The 19,027-nt window shown below is 44.2% G+C and overlaps 1 protein-coding gene across 1 annotated transcript in view; it reads left to right on the top strand.

The window, feature by feature from the left end:
• The window catches only part of NIPAL2 (NIPA like domain containing 2), a 37,206-nt gene extending 31,708 nt beyond the window's left edge, over positions 1 to 5,498 (top strand). Inside the window, exons 9-11 of the mRNA XM_083450306.1 lie at positions 1,474 to 1,811; positions 4,696 to 4,790; positions 5,146 to 5,498. Of these exons, the coding sequence (XP_083306432.1) occupies positions 1,474 to 1,811; positions 4,696 to 4,790; positions 5,146 to 5,240 (528 nt within the window). The 3' untranslated portion in view covers positions 5,241 to 5,498. The remainder of the gene's footprint in view (positions 1 to 1,473; positions 1,812 to 4,695; positions 4,791 to 5,145) is intronic.
• The last annotated feature ends 13,529 nt before the right edge of the window (positions 5,499 to 19,027 follow it).

Raw genomic sequence — 19,027 nt, forward strand, 5'->3', positions numbered from 1 at the left:
GCCCAGCGTTCAGAGATGCATTTTGGTTATGACTTAGAGGGGACAAAAGTCTACTGTCATCAAAATGTCATTTTCTCAGGGCTGACATTCCCCATCCATCCTGCTTTACTGGTTTTATTACAGGTGCCTGCAGTGACATACAATGAATGTTTTCCCCATGTGCACATTGGCTTCTCATTCTCTTACCTGCTAAAGTAATTTCAGCAATGAAGCAAGCCCTTAAGATAACAACCAGCTGTGCTCCTTAGCAGTCAGAGTGTATATTCTGTTTCAGCAGGCTTTCCGTGCTAGGCTACAGCGAAGGAATTAGAATGAATCCAAAGCCATTTTAAGCTATTAACATTTTATCCTGGGTGAGAACTTTTGAACTGGATATGATTGAAAAGAGACTCCAGTTCCCTGGGATTGTATGGTGTGGTAAGAACAAGCAAGCAGAGTGGGACCAATATGCTGCCTTTGCAGTGAGCCAAGAAGTTATTGTTACTATAACTTTTATGACCCCTTTAACACACACACAGGGGCCTCCTCTGTCATTGGTTTTCAGGAGATCTGCATACAGAAATTCCATTAGTTTATGTCAATTACTTATTCGGAGCTCACCAAAGCTTAAAAAATATGGATTGGTTCAGCAGCTGGATTAAAATAGGCTTGTGCTGTATGATCCAGAGGAAAGATTGACCCAAAACAGCTGTAATGATGTAACCAAATGGAGAATTTGATGGTGTGCACTTCTGGGCCAACTGCTAAATATCCTTACTCATACTGAATTTGACCTAAACAAAGTCCCATTAAAAACTAAAATGAAGGGACTTACCCATCACCCATATATGCCAGGTTTGTTAACGTAAAACAGTTAGCATTGTTATTAATTGTTGGCCCTGTCAAGGGCTCCTTTGCAGATCAATTAGCATTAGGAAGAGTTCCCAGCCTGCTGCCATGGGAGCCTGCCAGGTTCATGCAGTTATTGGGCAATTAGTAAAATAGCCTAGCAAGCTATAAGGAACAGAAATAGACATTTGCTCTTGGCATATCTGCAACTGTTATTCTGGGCCAGGCACTCTTATCATTAAGATTGTGCTGGACTGGTCATCTGAAGTTTAGCACTCATTATCTTTAATACTACATGACCAATCGGCATGAAATTTGGCATAGGAATTAAAATTTCAGGCTTTAATCATGCTAATTGTTGTAACTAAAATTTTAATCATAGGTCAAGATGTATCCCCATTCAACCAGTGGAGCTGAGAAGCTCAGTTCGCACGTAATGCTAAGCCAAACTATGGCTTGGAATGAATCAACAAGTATGCTGGTGGTGCACATTTAGCAAATCATGACCAAATGTGTGGGCAGGCGGAAGACCTGCTGGTGGGTTTCCCACCCGTGGAGGCTAATGAAAAGCTCCAAAACGCATTCTGAGGATGCTGGCTGGCAGAGCTTTCCAGGACGTTAAGCAGAGATTTCCCACATCACTAGCAACTGGACCATTTCAGCCAGAGATTCAAAAAGCTAAATTTAGGACTTTGTGTAGGCAAAAACAGATGTTCCACCACTGGTACCAGTTGGCAATTGGGACAATGTGCCTGGCCTCCCCCATCTGCTGCTGCCACTTTGAATGGCCAGGATGCAGCCTCTGTGGTGGAAGCAAGCAGTTTGGATGGGTCTTTCCATATAGAAAAGAATACCTTGAAGTTCCTGTCAAGTCTACCTGCTATTCAAGAGTTGCTGTTTTTGGTTTGTCTCAATCCAGGGGCCATATTTTATCAGGAATTCCGAGGTACTGGTTTGCTGAGTGGCTTCATGTTTCTCTTTGGGTAAGCATATTCCTTGAATACTTTACTCACATTGGTTGTAAGGCATTTAAGCGAATGTATCAATACTGAGAAAGGCAGGGATACATGGCCAATCCAATCCATAGGAGCAGGAGGGCAGGCTGGCTCTGCCTTTCTGCCTGCAGCTAAGGAGGGCAACACTGGAAGGAGTCACCCTGACTGTGGCTCCCATTCCACGAATGGAAGGAAATGGAACCGCTCATGTTGGAACCTGACAAAATGGCTAAACAGTTATGGGGTTTGTGCCAGTGGGGGTGAACTTTTCATTATGTTTATCAGGGGTGGGGAATGTGTGACCTTCTGGGTGTTGGAGGAGTACAGATCCCATCAACTCTGGCCATTGACCATAGATCAACCAATATATATGCGCTAGACTACAGATTATCTCAACCTTAAATAGACCACTTCTGGATGGCTACAACTCACTTGTGGTGTCTACCATCTACAGCTTGCCACTTGAATCCTCCTGATGAACACAACAAAACAGAGAACAGTTCTCATGGATGCACTTCTCACTTATTGTAGCGCCACACATTTCACAGTAAAACACTCCTTCAGGAACTTGAAAAAGCTTACACCTTTTTTTTAAAAAAAAACCCTTCAAGAACCAACTTGAAAAGTGGTAGATCAACATTTTATTCTCACTGCATTGATCATCCCAATTCAGGACTGGGTCTTAAGCTTAGCGGTGAAGCATTATGTTCTAGCATACAGAAGGTCTTGTTCAGTTCCTTGCATCTCCAAGTAAAGATATTGGGTTGCTAGTGATGTGGGGAGTCATTGCTTAAGACCCTGGAAAGCTCTGCCAGTCAGAGGTGACAGGGAGCCAGAGGGACAAAATGGTCTGACCTGGTGTAAGGCAAGTTTCTGTGTATTTAATTTGTGGAGGGTTTGCACACCAATGCTGGGCAGTGATGGGGACAAGAAAGATTTGTTATGTATCTGAAAGAAAGCAAGGCACGATACAAAGCAAAAAAACAGAATTAAGAGCAACAAAATCCTGATCATAAGCTTATAAGCTTATAAATGTAGTGCTGTTTTACTGTTTTATTGCACTGTAATCTACCTTGAGATTATAGGATGAAGGTCTGAAAATTCTCTTATAAGTAAATAATCTAAAGAAACACAGGAAACAGCTTTATGTTGAGTCAGACTTTTGGACGATTGAATTCAATATTGCATTGAATAACACTGGATCTCCAGGGCTTTTGGGAGATGCAGGGCAGTGAACCTGAGGCATTCAGTGTGTAAACCATGTGGTTTTATCATTGAATTATGGCCCTTCCCTAAGAATACATGTTTACTCACTTTAAAGCACTAGGACAGAAATGCAAGTCAGTTGAAGAGATGCAGTCTCAAAGTCCAACTGTGGTAATCAAATGGCGAATGTAGCACACTCTGAGACACACTGGGAGGAGGAGGAAGAGAGATACTAAATGCTGTTGCCATGGAAAATCTCTGCACAATAGGGAGGGCCCAGATTGCCAATTGTGCTAGATGTTGGAGCCAGGGTGTGAAGAGAAACCAGGTGGAAGCAACTTCCCCAAGGGAACAAGATACCGTGTAAGGCTGCCTTAAAAGTGCTGTGTGAGATTTTGATCTCAGTGAGTGGAAACTAAGCTTCCACTTGCTGATACGTTCCGTGAAGAAACCTCACAGAATTATAGCTCAGCTAGTAGAATTCCTCAGACTGCATTGCTTCACACATGTCCACAGACAGGACTAGAGCTGGAGGAGAAATTCACATTTGAAAGCAAGCTTATTAATTTTTCCAAAACAAAAAGCGAACTGAAACACAGCTATCCTCCAAAATTCACACGTCCCTGGATTTTACAACACAGTTTCCCAGCCAAGTAAAGTATACAACTGTGTATGTACTGGGGAAACTCTGCATAAAAAGGCAGGCATTAGTGACAATGACATACAGAAATGCATTGTATTGAAGAAAGTTGCATACAAAAATGTGTATATTAAGAGAAATTCAAACTAAAATGCTGATGAATTTCCATGAGGACATTCTGTGTGTGTGTGTGTGTGTGTGTGTGTGTGTGTGTGTAAGAGAAACCAAAATTGACTGATTTGCCCACCCTTGGACAGGACAGATGCTATTTATTCTCCCACATGTCCCCTCACTTCTCACATACACACTCATCAGTGGTGTGGGATAACACAACCTGAAGGCTGTGCTTTCAACATCAAGCACCACACTCAAGTTCTTCAGAGGTGAAACTATCACAACACCAGACAGTGGCTGTATCAATGGCATTTCACCATACAAGTGAGCGCTGGGCACAATTTTGGCTTTAGGCACGATTCCTGGAATGCAACCTTGGTGCATGTTGCAGGCTTACTATATGCCAGCTGCTTCACATACCAATTGGGTGAGTTTAAAAGAGGTTCAAACAAGTTTGGATCCTGCTTGAGGGCAGATCCCACAGGCAACTGTTTGGCCACCCTAAGAACAGGATGCTGGACCAGATCCTGCAAGCTGTTCCTGTGTTCACTTGCTGGAGTAATACAATAAATGCTTGGACTTTAGTGACCAGAGCAGGCCTGGCACCCTTATCTTTTATGACAGACCCCTTAGTTTCTGGTTTTAGAAGTTTATGAGGCTAAAATGGAAGAGAATAGGGGGTCTGTAGATTTCATTAATCAACAAACTTATTCCCTCCCTCCCTCCCCATCATTTGGAAGAGTTGTGCCACAGGCTCCTTCCACGTGGCCTAAATCTCCAGACCTTACTGAAGCAATTTGGCTTTCCTTGCCAGCAGGGCCCATAATTATACTGTGGTTATTTTGGGCGCTCTCTTTTCATATGCAAACCATGGTGTCGCCTGACTTCATAACTTTGACAATGCTTCCACAGGTGTTTTCTGTCGTTTGTTGGGGTTTTTATACTCACACGGAAAAAAGGCAAGGAATGTTTGAGAAGTTTTTATATCGACTATGGACAGATTCCTGGTAAGTTTTATCCTGGAAATATTTTGTCTGTCATCCCTATTCACACAGCTGAAAAGCATCCATGAGCAGAATAGTCAAAGGGGAAAAAAACAAACCCACATCAGATAGCTCTTCCAATCATGTTTAATAAAAATTGCTTCCCCTTAATTTCTCATCCCATTTCCAGTAGGTTTTTCTTTTTTAAAAACCTCCGAATGACTTCCATCCCATTGCCACAGTCTATCATAGCAAAACAAAATGAAGCCTGCAGTGAGAAGCCTTTTAAGAGGAACATAATTAAACTTGTTAGATTTGATTTATCATTGTTGCTCCGAGTCCTTTTTTTTTTTTTTAACTTCTTCTTTTAATCCCACAGGAAAGGAGATGAGGAGTAAAATACAGCCAGATTCAACCAGCTTATCCTACGGCTCTTTATGTAATGAAGGTGACTCTGTAAAGACTCAAAGCTAAGAGAATAGAGCGTTTTAAATTCCAGTTAACAAGAGAAGCTTTCCATTTATTGGCTCCGTATTCAACACCACCCTTTTATCACACTTGTTCATTACGTGTCAAGTTATTTTATCCTGACAGTTCTTATGGTTATTTAATCCTCTTTGAGGATCCCCTGGCTATCACAAATGCATTGCGGTTTAAGCCAGCTATTGTGCCTGAAAAAAAGAAGCAGCAGCAAGCAAGCAAGCAGTCATTAAATGGACCCAGGGTGTTTTCCTTCTGCAGTGGATCTTCCTTGCTTTTCTGCAGCCAAAGTGGCTCGGGGCAGGTGGGGATGAGATAAACACACAATTGTACAAACATTCTCCTTGATTTCCATTTGAGTGGAACAACGTGAGGGCAGCAAATCAGAATTGCGCCTGACCCTGCTCCTGCCAACCTAGCAGTTCAAAAGCAGGTCAAAGTGCAAGTAGATAAATAGGTACCACTCTGGCGGGAAGGTAAACGGCGTTTCCTTGCGCTGCTCTGGTTCGCCAGAAGCGGCTTAGTCAAGCTGGCCACATGACCCGGAAGCTGTCTGTGGACAAACGCCAGCTCTCTCAGCCAATAAAGTGAGATGAGCGCCGCAACCCCAGAGTCGGCCATGATTGGACCTAATGGTCAGGGGTCCCTTTACCTTTTTATGGTGGCCACTGAAACATCACACATACCCTCCCCCCAATGCATCACAGAAAGGACAAGAGGACACAGATTTTCATTAAAAGGGCATATGCTAATTCTATGTTTAGATGCAAATTTAGAAATAATTTCTGTAATTTAAATAGAAATATAATACATCTTGCCATACTGGGGAAGACTGTCACAAGGTGACTTGTCTGCCTGCTCAGGCTGCTGTCCATACTGCTAATTGTTGGTGGGCTTAGAAGACCCTGTTGTCCCTTTTCATGGTTGTCTTTAAGCCAGACTTGGACCAGACAGGCCTTCAGACAGAGGCTTGGCTTGTAACCAGTCTTCAGACGCAGCACCTAGAAGGTGACAGTTCACTCCCAGCCTTTGAAGAAGAGGGGTATTCTCTGTAAAGTAACACGCATAAGCCATCCTATGTAGAGCATATCCTCACAGTGTTAAGTCATCTGGAATAATTATTCCTCCTGGATCCAGGACTTGCATTGCCCAAGCAATCCTTCACATCTTGGATGATCTGGAAAAAGGCAAGCTACGTAAATCCAAAATCGTTGTTCTGCTTATGCAAGAAGACACGAAGGTTCTTGAGAACTGCTGTAGGACCTACCAATTATAGTGCTCCGCAAACCCTTAAGCATTTGCAGAACAGCACTATTTCCATTCCAATCACAGTTTCTACGCGTCCAAGTTTGGATTCAAAGCCATGTGTAGAAAGCAATAGGATTTTTATTTTTCTTTAACCCCTATCTTTAGTAACCTTTTCCAAAATCATTGGCTGGAGATGTTTCCTCTGTGGTGGGCAGCTTTGCCTAAGGATTTCCTACTGACCGGCCCATGAGGTCGGGGAGATAAGTGGAGGCATCTGCACTATGTCACAACCAGCCACCCCTGCATTATTAGAGCCAACAGCATCAATTTTGATGGTGTATGAACAGGGTGGGACCATCACACACACATTGCCACTAGGTGCTGGCTGTGGAGAGTTACCGTAATTGCCATAAATGGAATTGCTAACTTTCCAGGATTTTCCCCATAGGCAGCCCAAGACAATACTATATACAAGGAAGATAATGGGATGGAAACCTGGCAATTCTGTTTAAGATGCTTGATATATTTTTCACATAGAATACAGCTCATCTGTGCTTCAGATGCTAACTAAAATTCAGAATGTTTGCGATGCATTTACTGCCTGCCAGCGGCGTTCATATGGCACTAGTGTTTCTCATCCACGATCATTTTTTTAGCTTGCTATATTAAAGAGACAAGAGTTTAAGCATATTTCTGGGCATGCTGAGCCGTTCAAAGAAATGTGCTGTTCTTAGCGCCAAGTTTTCCGTTCTGAATATGTGCCTATGGGTATCAGCTATCAGAACAATTGCCAATTGCCGTGCTATTGCTGTAGTGGACAAATGTTGTAAAGGCAGCCACAAGCAGATTCGTCTAGGGCAGAGGAGGCTTGCTCCAGGAGCAGCAGAACTTGTAACTCCAGAATTGGCAAGTGCATGCAAGGATGCTGAAGGTTGAAATCAACATGTTCACTTAGAATCTAGGCCAGAGCTTTCCAAACTGTGTCACGACACGTTAGTGTGTCGGCTGCAGTGTGTAGGTGTGTCGCACAAATGCTCCCCACACTCCTCCCGGGGCTGGTAAAGGGTTAGGTTTAACCTCCGGTTTGCTAGTAAAACTGAATTACTGTGTTGTGAAATGATGCATGTCTAAAAAGTGTGTCACCCACACGAAAAGTTTGGGAAGCTCAGATCTGGGCCTTGACTTCATCGCTGAAGCAAAGGCCGTGTGCCACTTCACACAGAACATCAGAATGGTAGCGACTAACTGCGTTCGGCATCACGCCAACTGCTCCGTCACTTTCTCTGCGGCTTCCTCGCTGGAAAACTGCCTGCACCTTTTAGCACCCTCCTGATTTCATGGTCAAACGAGGTCATGGTTTGTTTCCTACATATTGAATATAACCTGTCATTATAGTGAAGCACTGTGAGTCAAAAATTCTCCCTCTTCTAGTGCGATGGCTGAAGCTTATTGTCTGGTTCTGCTCTGTTGCTGCAGCCCCAAAAAGAATTACTGCAACCTTACTAGCACTGGCTCACCCTTGTGTTGGCACAGTACTACAGGCTTGTCAAGTCTGTGTGTGTGTGTGTGTGTGTGTGTGTGTTTCTTAGTTGTGCCTGTGCCTTTCACAGAAGCTTAAGCTGCAGGAATCAGTAGGTGCATGGCATGGAGACATGGATTATCACCTGCTAGCAGGCTACAGGTTACAGCTACTATTAAAAGGCACAAGAGAAGAAAAAGTAGCAACCTTTTAATATGCCAAAATGCCTTGTGCCGATTGCCCTTCGCCTCACTTTTTGGTTGCTGCTGATCTCCCCTGAGTAAAGTGGTGGGGAGGGACCAGAGGCACCAGCTTAGGCAAGTGATGGGGTGGACCGACGTCAGGACACTGGAAGGAGCCAGGGGTGGAGCTGAACACAGCAGCTACTTGGCTTCAATGGCTGGTGGCAGTGCCACTGGCAGGCGGCTATTTCAATCCTCCTTCCTCTCTGTGGCAAAAGGAGGTAAAGGAGCCTCCATGTTTTTTGGACATGCCCAGCACCAGCCCCAAAAGCATAGGGGGTCAAAAGGGCTTGGGCCCCTGGAGCTGGTGTCCCTAGGAGGGACATACAGACTGACAAAAGGGAGAGCTATCCATCTCTGTTATTCTGACATTTACTCCTTCAGACATAGCACCAAGGCACATAGCCTGCTGCTACTTGCAGAGGCATATCTGGGTGCTGCCCTTTCCCAGAGATTGCTCAAAGCTAATGTGCATTATATTTTACCCTTCTAAATTTGATGCATTGATGTTCTTAGCTGGAGAAAGATACAGTGGTGCCTCGCAAGACAAAATTAATTCGTTCTGCGAGTTTTTTCGTTCTACGGGTTTTTTCGTCTTGCGAAGCACCGCTGTGTATTGACGGTTTCCCATAGGTTTTTTTTAAAAGGCGCAAGACGTTTCGTCTTGCGAAGCAAGCCCATAGGGAAATCCGTCTTGCGAAGCAACTCAGAAAACGGAAAACTCTTTCGTCTTGCGAGTTTTTCGTCTTCCGAGGCATTTGTCTTGTGAGGTACCACTGTAGTTTTATTGGAGCTGCTTAAATGTGTAATTCATTTAGTTTTTTGACGTTAGGTGAATGATACATTTAATTAATTCTGTAATCATCACCACCACCACCATCATCATAAAGAGGGACCTGGAACTTAGATGCGGAAACATCTTAAAAAACCAACCATGTACTGGCAGCATTGCAAATTCACCATTCAATCCACAACCATGTTGGCTCTTAAAAAGTCAGCACCCTGATCGCCCTGCAGCTCCCTCTAACATAACATTAATGAATCTAGAGTGTGTGCTGCCATACCATGAGCTATTTTACAGAAGAGATTTAGGGGAGTTTCATGTCATCCTACTGGCCCCAACACCAGCAGCCCCCATCCTGGAAGAAGCTCCACATACTGAACAAGAACTGGGCACAGGAAGAGCAAACCGGAGGATACATGAGAATGCCATCCTATATTATTTATGTTTTCTAGGCACATGGGGCATATTCAACGAAACAGTTGGGCCTATGGTGGCCAGTTCAATGAGTCACACTAGCGCAATGGGACTTCTCAAAAGCTTGCATTGACAGAATGACTGCAATAGCGCAATGTTGACTTCCGCCCATGGGGTTGTATCCAATTCTAGCCCTATTCAATGTAAACCCATTGACATGAATAAACATGACTAACTTAGGTCCATTAATTTCAATGGGTCTGCTTGGAGCAAAACATAGCTGGCTATAACCCACGCCGCTTAGTGCTCTGAATAAAGCATGCAACAGGAATCCAAGAACCTGCTTGCATTCCTCTGCCTATGGTGCACATGTGCATAAAAGAGGGGGGGAACTGCATGTGCAGCTCACACTAGATGAAGAGCATCACTCAGAAAGCCCAGCCCACATGGCTCTTGCAACTGATCCCAGGGCTGCATTCACACAGTCCTAGCAGAAAATCGGCAATAGCACCAAGCAGCTGCTTAGGAATGAGAGCAGGTGGGTGAGCTTTGGTCCCTGGTCCTTAAGAACACATCTAAGAAATATTTTTGTCAGAACATCAAAGGCACTTTTGTTAGTCTTTAAGGTGCCACAGGACTCTTTGCTGTTTTTAATGTAATGCGCCCAGGATTACATTGCAAATCATTTGAATTAGCAGAACGGCCATATCATGACTAAAATGCTTACTTTGACCGAATTCCCAGCAGACCTTTCCTCTCCTGTCCAGCTTCGCATGTGTTCCTTGAGAAGCCTACAGCGATTTGCTCTGCGATTGGGATGACTCATTTGCTAATGGCTATTTTGCGACCAAAACCTCTTCCAGTGAACCAGGGTTACTGCTCTTTTCCACACATAACATGAAAAATATCCTTCCACCAAGCAGAGTGAGCTCTAGCACATCTGCTGGAACTTGGCTCTCGTTCACTTAAGCATTACACATGCCCTTTGGTAAAGCAAACCACCTGTTGCCTGCGCACAATTTAGCCCCAAGCGCTCTAAATGTTTCTCTGAGGAGGAAATCCATCCAAACCACTGATGGGGAGTGACAACCTTGGCATTCTTTTCTACTCCATTTGCTGGTGTGCCATTTATTGTACTCTCCAAAGAGCCCTGCGGTCTTTAGCCTAGTTTTTGCCCCTGTAACGAAAACAAAATGGGTTCACACGATGCCAAAAGCAAACAGATTCTGCATTTCCCATTTATTAAGTTCTCTCGTTTCCCAAGTGGGAGCAAAATTCCCTCTTTTCCCCCATGTCACCATTCCAGAGCCTAAGAACGTACGTGGTAAATAAGGTTGGGGGGAGGGAGGGTTAACATCCTACACTTTGCAACGTGATATGGTTAAATAAGCTGCTATGCTAATCTAGCCTGTATTTTGTTTCTGGTGCGAGGCCAAAAATTTACTCGTACTTAAATATTTTATTTTTAGAAACATAAGCTAATCAGTAAGAGTGTGCCAGAAGTCCGTTTCAGGCCAGATCGTTTGAGGAATAAAGTTACTAGAATGTATTTTTGCTGACATTTTGTGAGGTTACTGGTGTTTCCTTTCACTTAGACCCCTGCGTGGTGAGAGATCTGAAGATGACCATGTCGAAGCATAACTGCGAGACAGATTGAGCTTCTACTGGCTGTGGTAAATCGTTGTTCTCAGCATGAGGAAGGGGGATGCTGGAGAAATGTTTGCCAGATGAAAGTGAAGGTCGCCTTTTCTGTTGAACTTCCGTCGAAAACAAACATTTAGAATCCACGCTTGGATTCCTTGAAAGCTGTGTGTATCCCAAAATCAGGCCCATGCACTCACTAAAGTTGACAAGAGTTTTTTGAGACAGGGGAATATGAGTAACTGCTTCCCTCAACCACCTAAAGAACATTGAGCATGATGCCCATGACCACCCAAGCACACTGTTTGTCCAATTCTCCCGGGGCTCCTGAGAGTATGCACCTGAAGCAGTTTCAGCACTGTGGGAAAATCTTATGGCAGTTGTGTGCAGAAGAAGAAGAAGAAGAAGAAGAAGAAGAAGAAGAAGAAGAAGAAGAGGAGGAGGAGGAGGAGGAGTTTGGATTTGATATCCCGCTTTATCACTACCCGAAGGAGTCTCAAAGCGGCTAACATTCTCCTTTCCCTTCCTCCCCCACAACAAATATTATGTGAGGTGAGTGAAGCTGAGAGACTTCAAAGAAGAGTGACTAGCCCAAGGTCTCCCAACAGCAGCTTGTGGAGGAGCGGAGATTACCAGATTACCAGATAATCACCAGATTATGAGTCTACAGCTCTTAACCACTACACCACACTGGCACATCTTGTCAAGCTCAAGTGCCATGTTTAGGAACTGGCTTTAAGAATAGTGTCATGTGAGTTGCCAGGGACTTGTAGGGACTCCAGCAATGCTTGCATCCAGGCTGCTGAATATCCCAAACGAAGAACTCCAAGCATGTGTAGGACTCTCCACCATCCTTAGAACAGGGAACAGGGGACAGCTGGTAGAATACGTATAACCTTCACTGCTTATAAAAGCTCTTAGCTGCATTTCATTGCCTCATTTCCAAAACAGATCTATCTACATATGCTAAAATTGCCCTCCTCCAGAGTCCTGAGGCACAACTGGGACAAGCAAGTATTTTAATGCTCTTGCTTTAAAATTTATGGCTGAGGCTACAGCGCAGCTTTTTTCCCTGGCTGCTCCAGCTAATAAAAGTGGCTCTGATGTGATCTGTTTGTCTGTTTGCTCCATCTACAATATTATTCCAACAATGTCACCACAGGCAGTAATGATACATTCTGTTAATAATAATAAAAAAGGAACCAAATGGAGATATTTTTACAAGATAAAATATAGCACACAATTAAAATTCCCCTTCGAAATAAAAAAAACAACAACAAACATCTGTTTTCCTAATAGCAGGGTTGTATCAAATCTATCTTGTAAAAAGAAGGCATTCCTGACCTTTGGGAATTTAAAAATCCACACATTTTTATAGCCTTCTGCAACCATAAATAAGTAATTTGCATATTCCCCAGCAGACATAGACAAACCATCTGCACTGGGAAGCAACAGCCTCCAAAACTTGTAGATTCCTCAACGGATGCCAAGATGCTAGAATCTGCATGTAGACATCTTTGAGCAATGGGTTTCCATGGGCGACTTCTGAGTAAGAGGGGCCCACGTCTTGGCAAAGGAATATGTGGCTCACTTCCTTTCTGCTTTGGATCTCACTATGCAATTGGGGAGACGGGCATGGTTATGTTCAGTGCTATTTTTTCGAGAAAAGAGGTGCCAGAACTCACCATGAGCACCTCCCATGTTGTGTTATAATGGCAATGGCGCCCACCTAGTGGCATAGCGGTGGTTGCTAGTGCCCGGGGTGGGTGCATGTCAGGCAGGGTGTGCCAGCCCAGCCCTCGCCGCCACTGACAGAGTGACCCCACTCCCACTGGAGCAGAGCAGGGCTGTGCTGAACCGCTTGCCCTCCAGCCCCAGGGGGGCAGGAGCCTGGCCGGCTGACATGGCCCCTGGCAGGTGGGTAGGGCCACATTGGGGCCACCTGTGTGTGCCTGGTTCACCCCTCCTTAAAAATTGTGCACCTGGAGCAATGCCTCTCCCCCAGCACCCCCCATGTTGTGTCTCTGTGCCCACCTGAGAAGTGCTGAAACGGAGTTCTGGTGAGTTCCAGCTGGGGGGAAAAAACCCTTGTTATGTTCATTTGGTTCACTCATTTATCTGACTTTTGTAAAGCCTTGTTCTGCATGTGGGATGGCTTTGCCCAGTGGCCCATGGCCTGGAAAGAGGTGGAGAGGCAGAGTTCATTTTTTAAAAAGCAGAAGTTGGTAAAATAAGAAGAGCCCTGCTTGTTCAGACCACTGGCCAATCTTGGTCTACCATCTTGTTTCTTATCCAACAACCTGTCGCTCCTTCACAGTTTCTCTGAGCCTTTGAGTTCACATCCAATGCTATGAACAAGAAATATCTATTATAATTATTTATATCCCACCTCTTAAGGAGGCAAATCCTCCCAATGTGAGTTGCAAGCAAAATCAAATTACCTTGATAGAATCACAACAAAGCATTATCAAAGCGTCTGCAGATGTTAGTCTGTGGGCAGAAAACTGCAGCGAACAGGAAGCCACGGGCTCTTATGCTTCCTGTCCCCACATCCCCGGGCCCCCTTATGCCCCCAAATCACTATGAACACATATAATTTATAAAGAAAATTCAGCTCTACAGAATCTGCATTCATTTGACAATTGCTCTTAACTCCCACTGGATGATGGGCAAACAGGAACTCAAGACACATGGCACTTAAAGGTTGCTTAGTTACAATCAACATGCTTTCTGTGGGATTAAAAGTAGATTTTTTGAAAATCTGATTACAGAGCATATTTAAGTCCTTCCCTGTACTCGTCCTGGTGTTCCTATGCATCTCTTCATCTGCTTTCCTTTGGAAAGATCTGGTTATAGTTCTTAGCTAATTTGATACATTTTTGTGATATAATTTGGAGTCCCTTGATATATTTGCCAACTAACTTACAAGAACTATTGCACCGCGAAAGTATTCGGGAAGCCTGGATGCAATTAATATGCTGACAAAATGGCTTGCAGAAAGCAGTTCTGGTTTCGTTAACTCTTTAAACTTGGCAACAGACTAAAACACCTCAACCAAAGTGTCCGCATTACCGCAGCAAGTTGGTCACGTCTTTTGAAAGCCACATTGCATTGGGGAATACTAATCTAGGGGGAGTCTCTAGGTGTGTGGACCACATGTGCTGTTTTGCATACGACAGGCTGCTGTGTGGGCCTGGTCTTATGTGCGAGGCAGTGCTGCCAAGCATAGCAATAATCAGCCCAGATCAGACAAACTACTGGTGGTCATTTCTAGTAGACTTCTTTATTAAGCATTTGTCCTGATTTGTTTGCACAAAGCTTGTGGGGAGGTTATACGGTGTTGGCTGCTTATGGAACATCCGTGCCAATTTGTTTGTGGGGAGGTTGTACAATGCTATGCCAAGCAATTGTTATCCCACGATTTTCAGTTTGCTTCCCTTCCCACAAGAAGTCCAGCTTCTGGATTTGGAAGCAGTGTCATTGGGCAATTGTACAACCTGAACTTGCCCCTATTTGACAGAATCACACCTGCACAATAGTGACATTTTGGAAACATCCTTGGTCAAGTTGGGACCAAATCTAACAAAACTATGCAACTTGAGAGGAGGGGAAACACGTGATGTAACTGTGAGCCCTTCTGTGTAGCTGTTGACACTTAGCACAGAGGTCTCAGCTCAGCATTAAGATCCTATCCTGGCACCATTGCTTTTTTCACTGTTATGGGCCATAGGCAACCATAAAGAAGTCACGGAGATAAATCTTCCAGTTTTAAAAAATGGCTCTTTCAAGTCTCAGACACTAGTGGAAAACAAGTTAGGAATCAAGGGGCTTATTATGACCGCAGCATAATTAGGGGTATTTTATTAAACTCCGTATAGACAAAGGAAGCTGCCTTCTACCAGACTATTTGTCTGTATAACCAAACAGTGTCTACTCTGAACCTGCAAAGTCACTGACAGACAGGCAAGATCTCTTAAATTACCTTAATCTTTTTAACTGAAGACGCCAGAGCCCTAACTCAGCAGCAGAACACATGCAGAAGGATCCAAAGCCCGCTTCTCAGCACCTCAGGTGGAAAGATAGTTGTCTGAAGCCTTAGGGAACTGACACTCATTATCTACGTGTGCTTCACATGTTTTTATTATTTATTTAATTTATATACTGCCCTATACCCAGAGGTCTCAATTCCCATCAGAACCAGATAGCAAGGCCTGATGGGAGTTGTAGTCAAACAACAACTACTAATTATTATCAATAATCAATAACCATTCATAGTTATCAATAACAATTAATTTAAAACAACCTACAATCACCAAAATATGGTGAGTACTTTACTCAAAAGATACATCTCAGGCAATTGCCTCTCTCCATAAATGCTAAAGGTAAAGGTACCCCTGCCCGTACGGGCCAGTCTTGACAGACTCTAGGGTTGTGCGCCCATCTCACTCAAGAGGCCGGGGGCCAGCGCTGTGCGGAGACACTTCCGGGTCACGTGGCCAGCGTGACATCGCTGCTCTGGCGAGCCAGAGCCGCACACGGAAACGCCGTTTACCTTCCCGCTAGTAAGCGGTCCCTATTTATCTACTTGCACCCAGGGGTGCTTTCGAACTGCTAGGTTGGCAGGCGCTGGGACTGAACAGTGGGAGCGCACCCCGCCACGGGGATTCGAACCGCCGACCTTTCGATCGGCAAGCCCTAGGCACTGAGGCTTTAACCCACAGCGTCACCCGCGTCACCCATAAATACTATCGCTGTTTAAATATTCAGAAATGGTTTTTTTCGGTCACCTGTTTCTAAATTCACACCTGTTGCTAAAATATCAACACAGAAAAAATATAAGTGTGAAGGAACTATCACATTCCACGTAATTCTACCTAAATAGCCATTAAGTGTTTATTTAAAAAGAAAAGAAAAAATCCACCAACCACTCACAGAAAGCTACATTTTCAACATTGCCTCAGGCAACAAGAATTCACTGAGGAGGTCTACTACCTCAAGCAATTCAGAACTAGAAAAATATCCTAAAAGTGGGCAGCAGGTCAGAAGTGGTGAATTGTCCAAGACCTTATTTAAAACTTTTATACAGACACAACAGGCACTGACTCAGAGGAATTGTGGGTCTTTTTCAAGTGTGAGTTTCCAGATGAGACAGGCATTTGGTCAATAAAAAAGACAACATGTAGGATTTGAAATTCTATGTCAAAGGAAGAGTGCCAGGAAAGATGGTTTCACCAAATATTGTAAAGTTCTGTGTTGGTCCCTGGCACTTATCTGAGAGTTATGAGGCAAGATAGTCTCCATTTAGTAGTCATGAAGCTCTTTGGGCTTTGACATTCATTCTAGGAAAAGGGACCCCTTTGCCATCTCAAGTACTGAGGAGAAGAAGAAGAAGAAGAGTTTAGATTTGATATTCTGCTTTAGCACTACCCAAAGGAGCCTCAAAGCGGCTAATATTCTCCTTTCCCTTCCTCCCCCGCAACAAACACTCTGTGAGGTGAGTGAGGCTGAGAGACTTCAAAGAAGTGTGACTAGCCCAAGGTCACCCAGCAGCTGCATGTGGAGGAGCAGGGAAGCGAACCCGGTTCCCCAGATTACGAGTCTACCGCTCTTAACCACTACAGCACACTGGCTCTTTGTATGGATGCTAATATTGTAAACAGGGATGGGGGAAGCTGTGACCCTCCAACTGTTCTTAGACTACAATTCCCATCACCCCATGACCATTGGTCATGCTGGTAGGAACTAATGGGACCCGGAGCCCAACAATATCTGGGTGGCCACAAATTCCCCCATCCCTTATCTTAGCAGTAGCTTTGGCAAAGATTCCCCTTGCATCCTTTGCTGTGGTCAAGTTGGCTTTGTACCAGACCAATAAACCTCAGATATGACACTCTTCTTGATCATCCATGTTCACTACAACAGAAAAGGCTTAGCTTTTAGTGTCCCTCACTAGAGGGAGGGGGGGGGATGCTGTTGATGGATTTCCCTGGGAAGAAAGGCTGACTGTGAAACCACTCTGGAAATTGTAGCTCTGAGAGGGGGAAAGGAGGTCTCCCGACAACTCTTGGTGCCTTTAAGAAATTACACTGATTCCCATGATTCTTTGGGGGAAACCATGGCTGCTTAAAGAGGTATGATACTGCTTTAAATGTATAGTGCAGATGGTAAAGGGCCATAAATGGCAACTCTTTAACAATGGGAAATAGCAACGCGTAAGCAGAAATGCTTGTGATATATATTCAGAGTGGGATATATATCACATAGCATTTCAGCTTATTCTGGCAACCAGATGGAGAGGACAACTCAGCACAGTCTTCTGATTGTTCTAGGGTGGACTCAATTTCTTGTCAAAAACCACCCCCATATAAAAATTTTTTTGCTCGGCTTTAGATTCATAGGCTGAAATGCCCTTCCTGCTCCACGTCAACGTGGCAGTGCAGTGTCAAATACCTAAATAAGGATTTCATCAATACTCCTAACTCGAAGTCACCAAGTTAGCACGTACACCCCATGTTCAAAATAATAACTGGGAAACTGGCCAGCAAAGGGAATCAAATATGTAAGTGGATTTAAAAGAAACCAGGATATATTAGCGAAGTTTGCAAAACCGAAGCTTGTATTTCCCCCAAGAGCCAAAGTGTTAATTCGGGAGAATGCTACCTCCTTACCAAACTATTTGACCCCAAGGCCTGCACCATCTCTATGGCATCTAAATAACTGGTTAAATGTATTTCCTGGGTTTCTAAGTACAGGTTGAGCAGCTCCCCAAGATGAAATGGGGCGGGGGGAGTCATGCAACATACAGCGTGAAAAAATATGGTAAATTAACATATCAAAATCCACACCAGATTACTGCATAAAATTAACTTGGATCCAAATGACAATGGTTTGCTGGAAACCTAGATGCTCATTCTTGATACACCAGGATGCAAGCACTACAAAATTTAAGACTGAAACAGTCATTTTATTCTAGGCTTCCTATACTGCATTTAAATCTAGATAACAATGTTATTTGTTGTTGTTTAGTCGTTTAGTCATGTCTGACTCTTCGTGACCCCATGGACCAGAGCACGCCAGGCACTCCTGTCCTCCACTGCCTCCCACAGTTTGGTCAAACTCATGCTGGTAGCTTCGAGAACACTGTCCAACCATCTCGTCCTCTGTCATCCCCTTCTCCTTGTGACCTCCATCTTTCCCAACATCGGGGTCTTTTCCAGGGAGTCTTCTCTTCTCATGAGGTGGCCAAAGTATTGGAGCCTCAGCTTCAGGATCTGTCCTTCCAGTGAGCACTCAGGGCTGATTTCCTTAAGAATGGATAGGTTTGATCTTCTTGCAGTCCATGGGACTCTCAAGAGTCTCCTCCAGCACCATAATTCAAAAGCACCAATTCTTCGGCGATCAGCCTTCTTGATGGTCCAGCTCTCACTTCCATACATCACTACTGGGGAAACCATAGCTTTAACTATACGGACCTTTGTTGGCAAGGTGATGTCTCACAGTGTGATAATGACTAGCAAATCTGGACTGTCAACCAAAGAACAGAAGAAAACAGACCGTCAGGACTTCCTCAATTGCTAGAAGCTATCAGTTGCTGGAAACCACAGATGGGGAGAGTGCTCTTGAGGTTGAGGCATCTGGTTGGCCACTGTGAGAAGATGGACCAAATGGGCCATTGGCCTGATTCAGCAGGCTCTTCTTATGTTCACTCCAGGATTTACTTATTGCAATTTGTCAAAAGTGCAGCTAAAGGAACAAATGCTACATATGGAGAGACAGGACAGACAGAAGTCAAGGAAGCATGGTCCCAGCTCTGCAACTCCCATCATCCCCAACCAGTGGCCATGCTGGCTGTGGCTGATGGGAGCTGGAGGTCAACAATATCTGGCAGCCACTAAGTTGTGCAGTGCTGCCCATCGTGAGCCAAATATAGGAG

The sequence above is a fragment of the Podarcis tiliguerta genome, assembly GCF_965153285.1.
Source record: "Podarcis tiliguerta genome assembly, chromosome: 7".
In the NCBI taxonomy this organism is placed as follows: domain Eukaryota; kingdom Metazoa; phylum Chordata; class Lepidosauria; order Squamata; family Lacertidae; genus Podarcis; species Podarcis tiliguerta.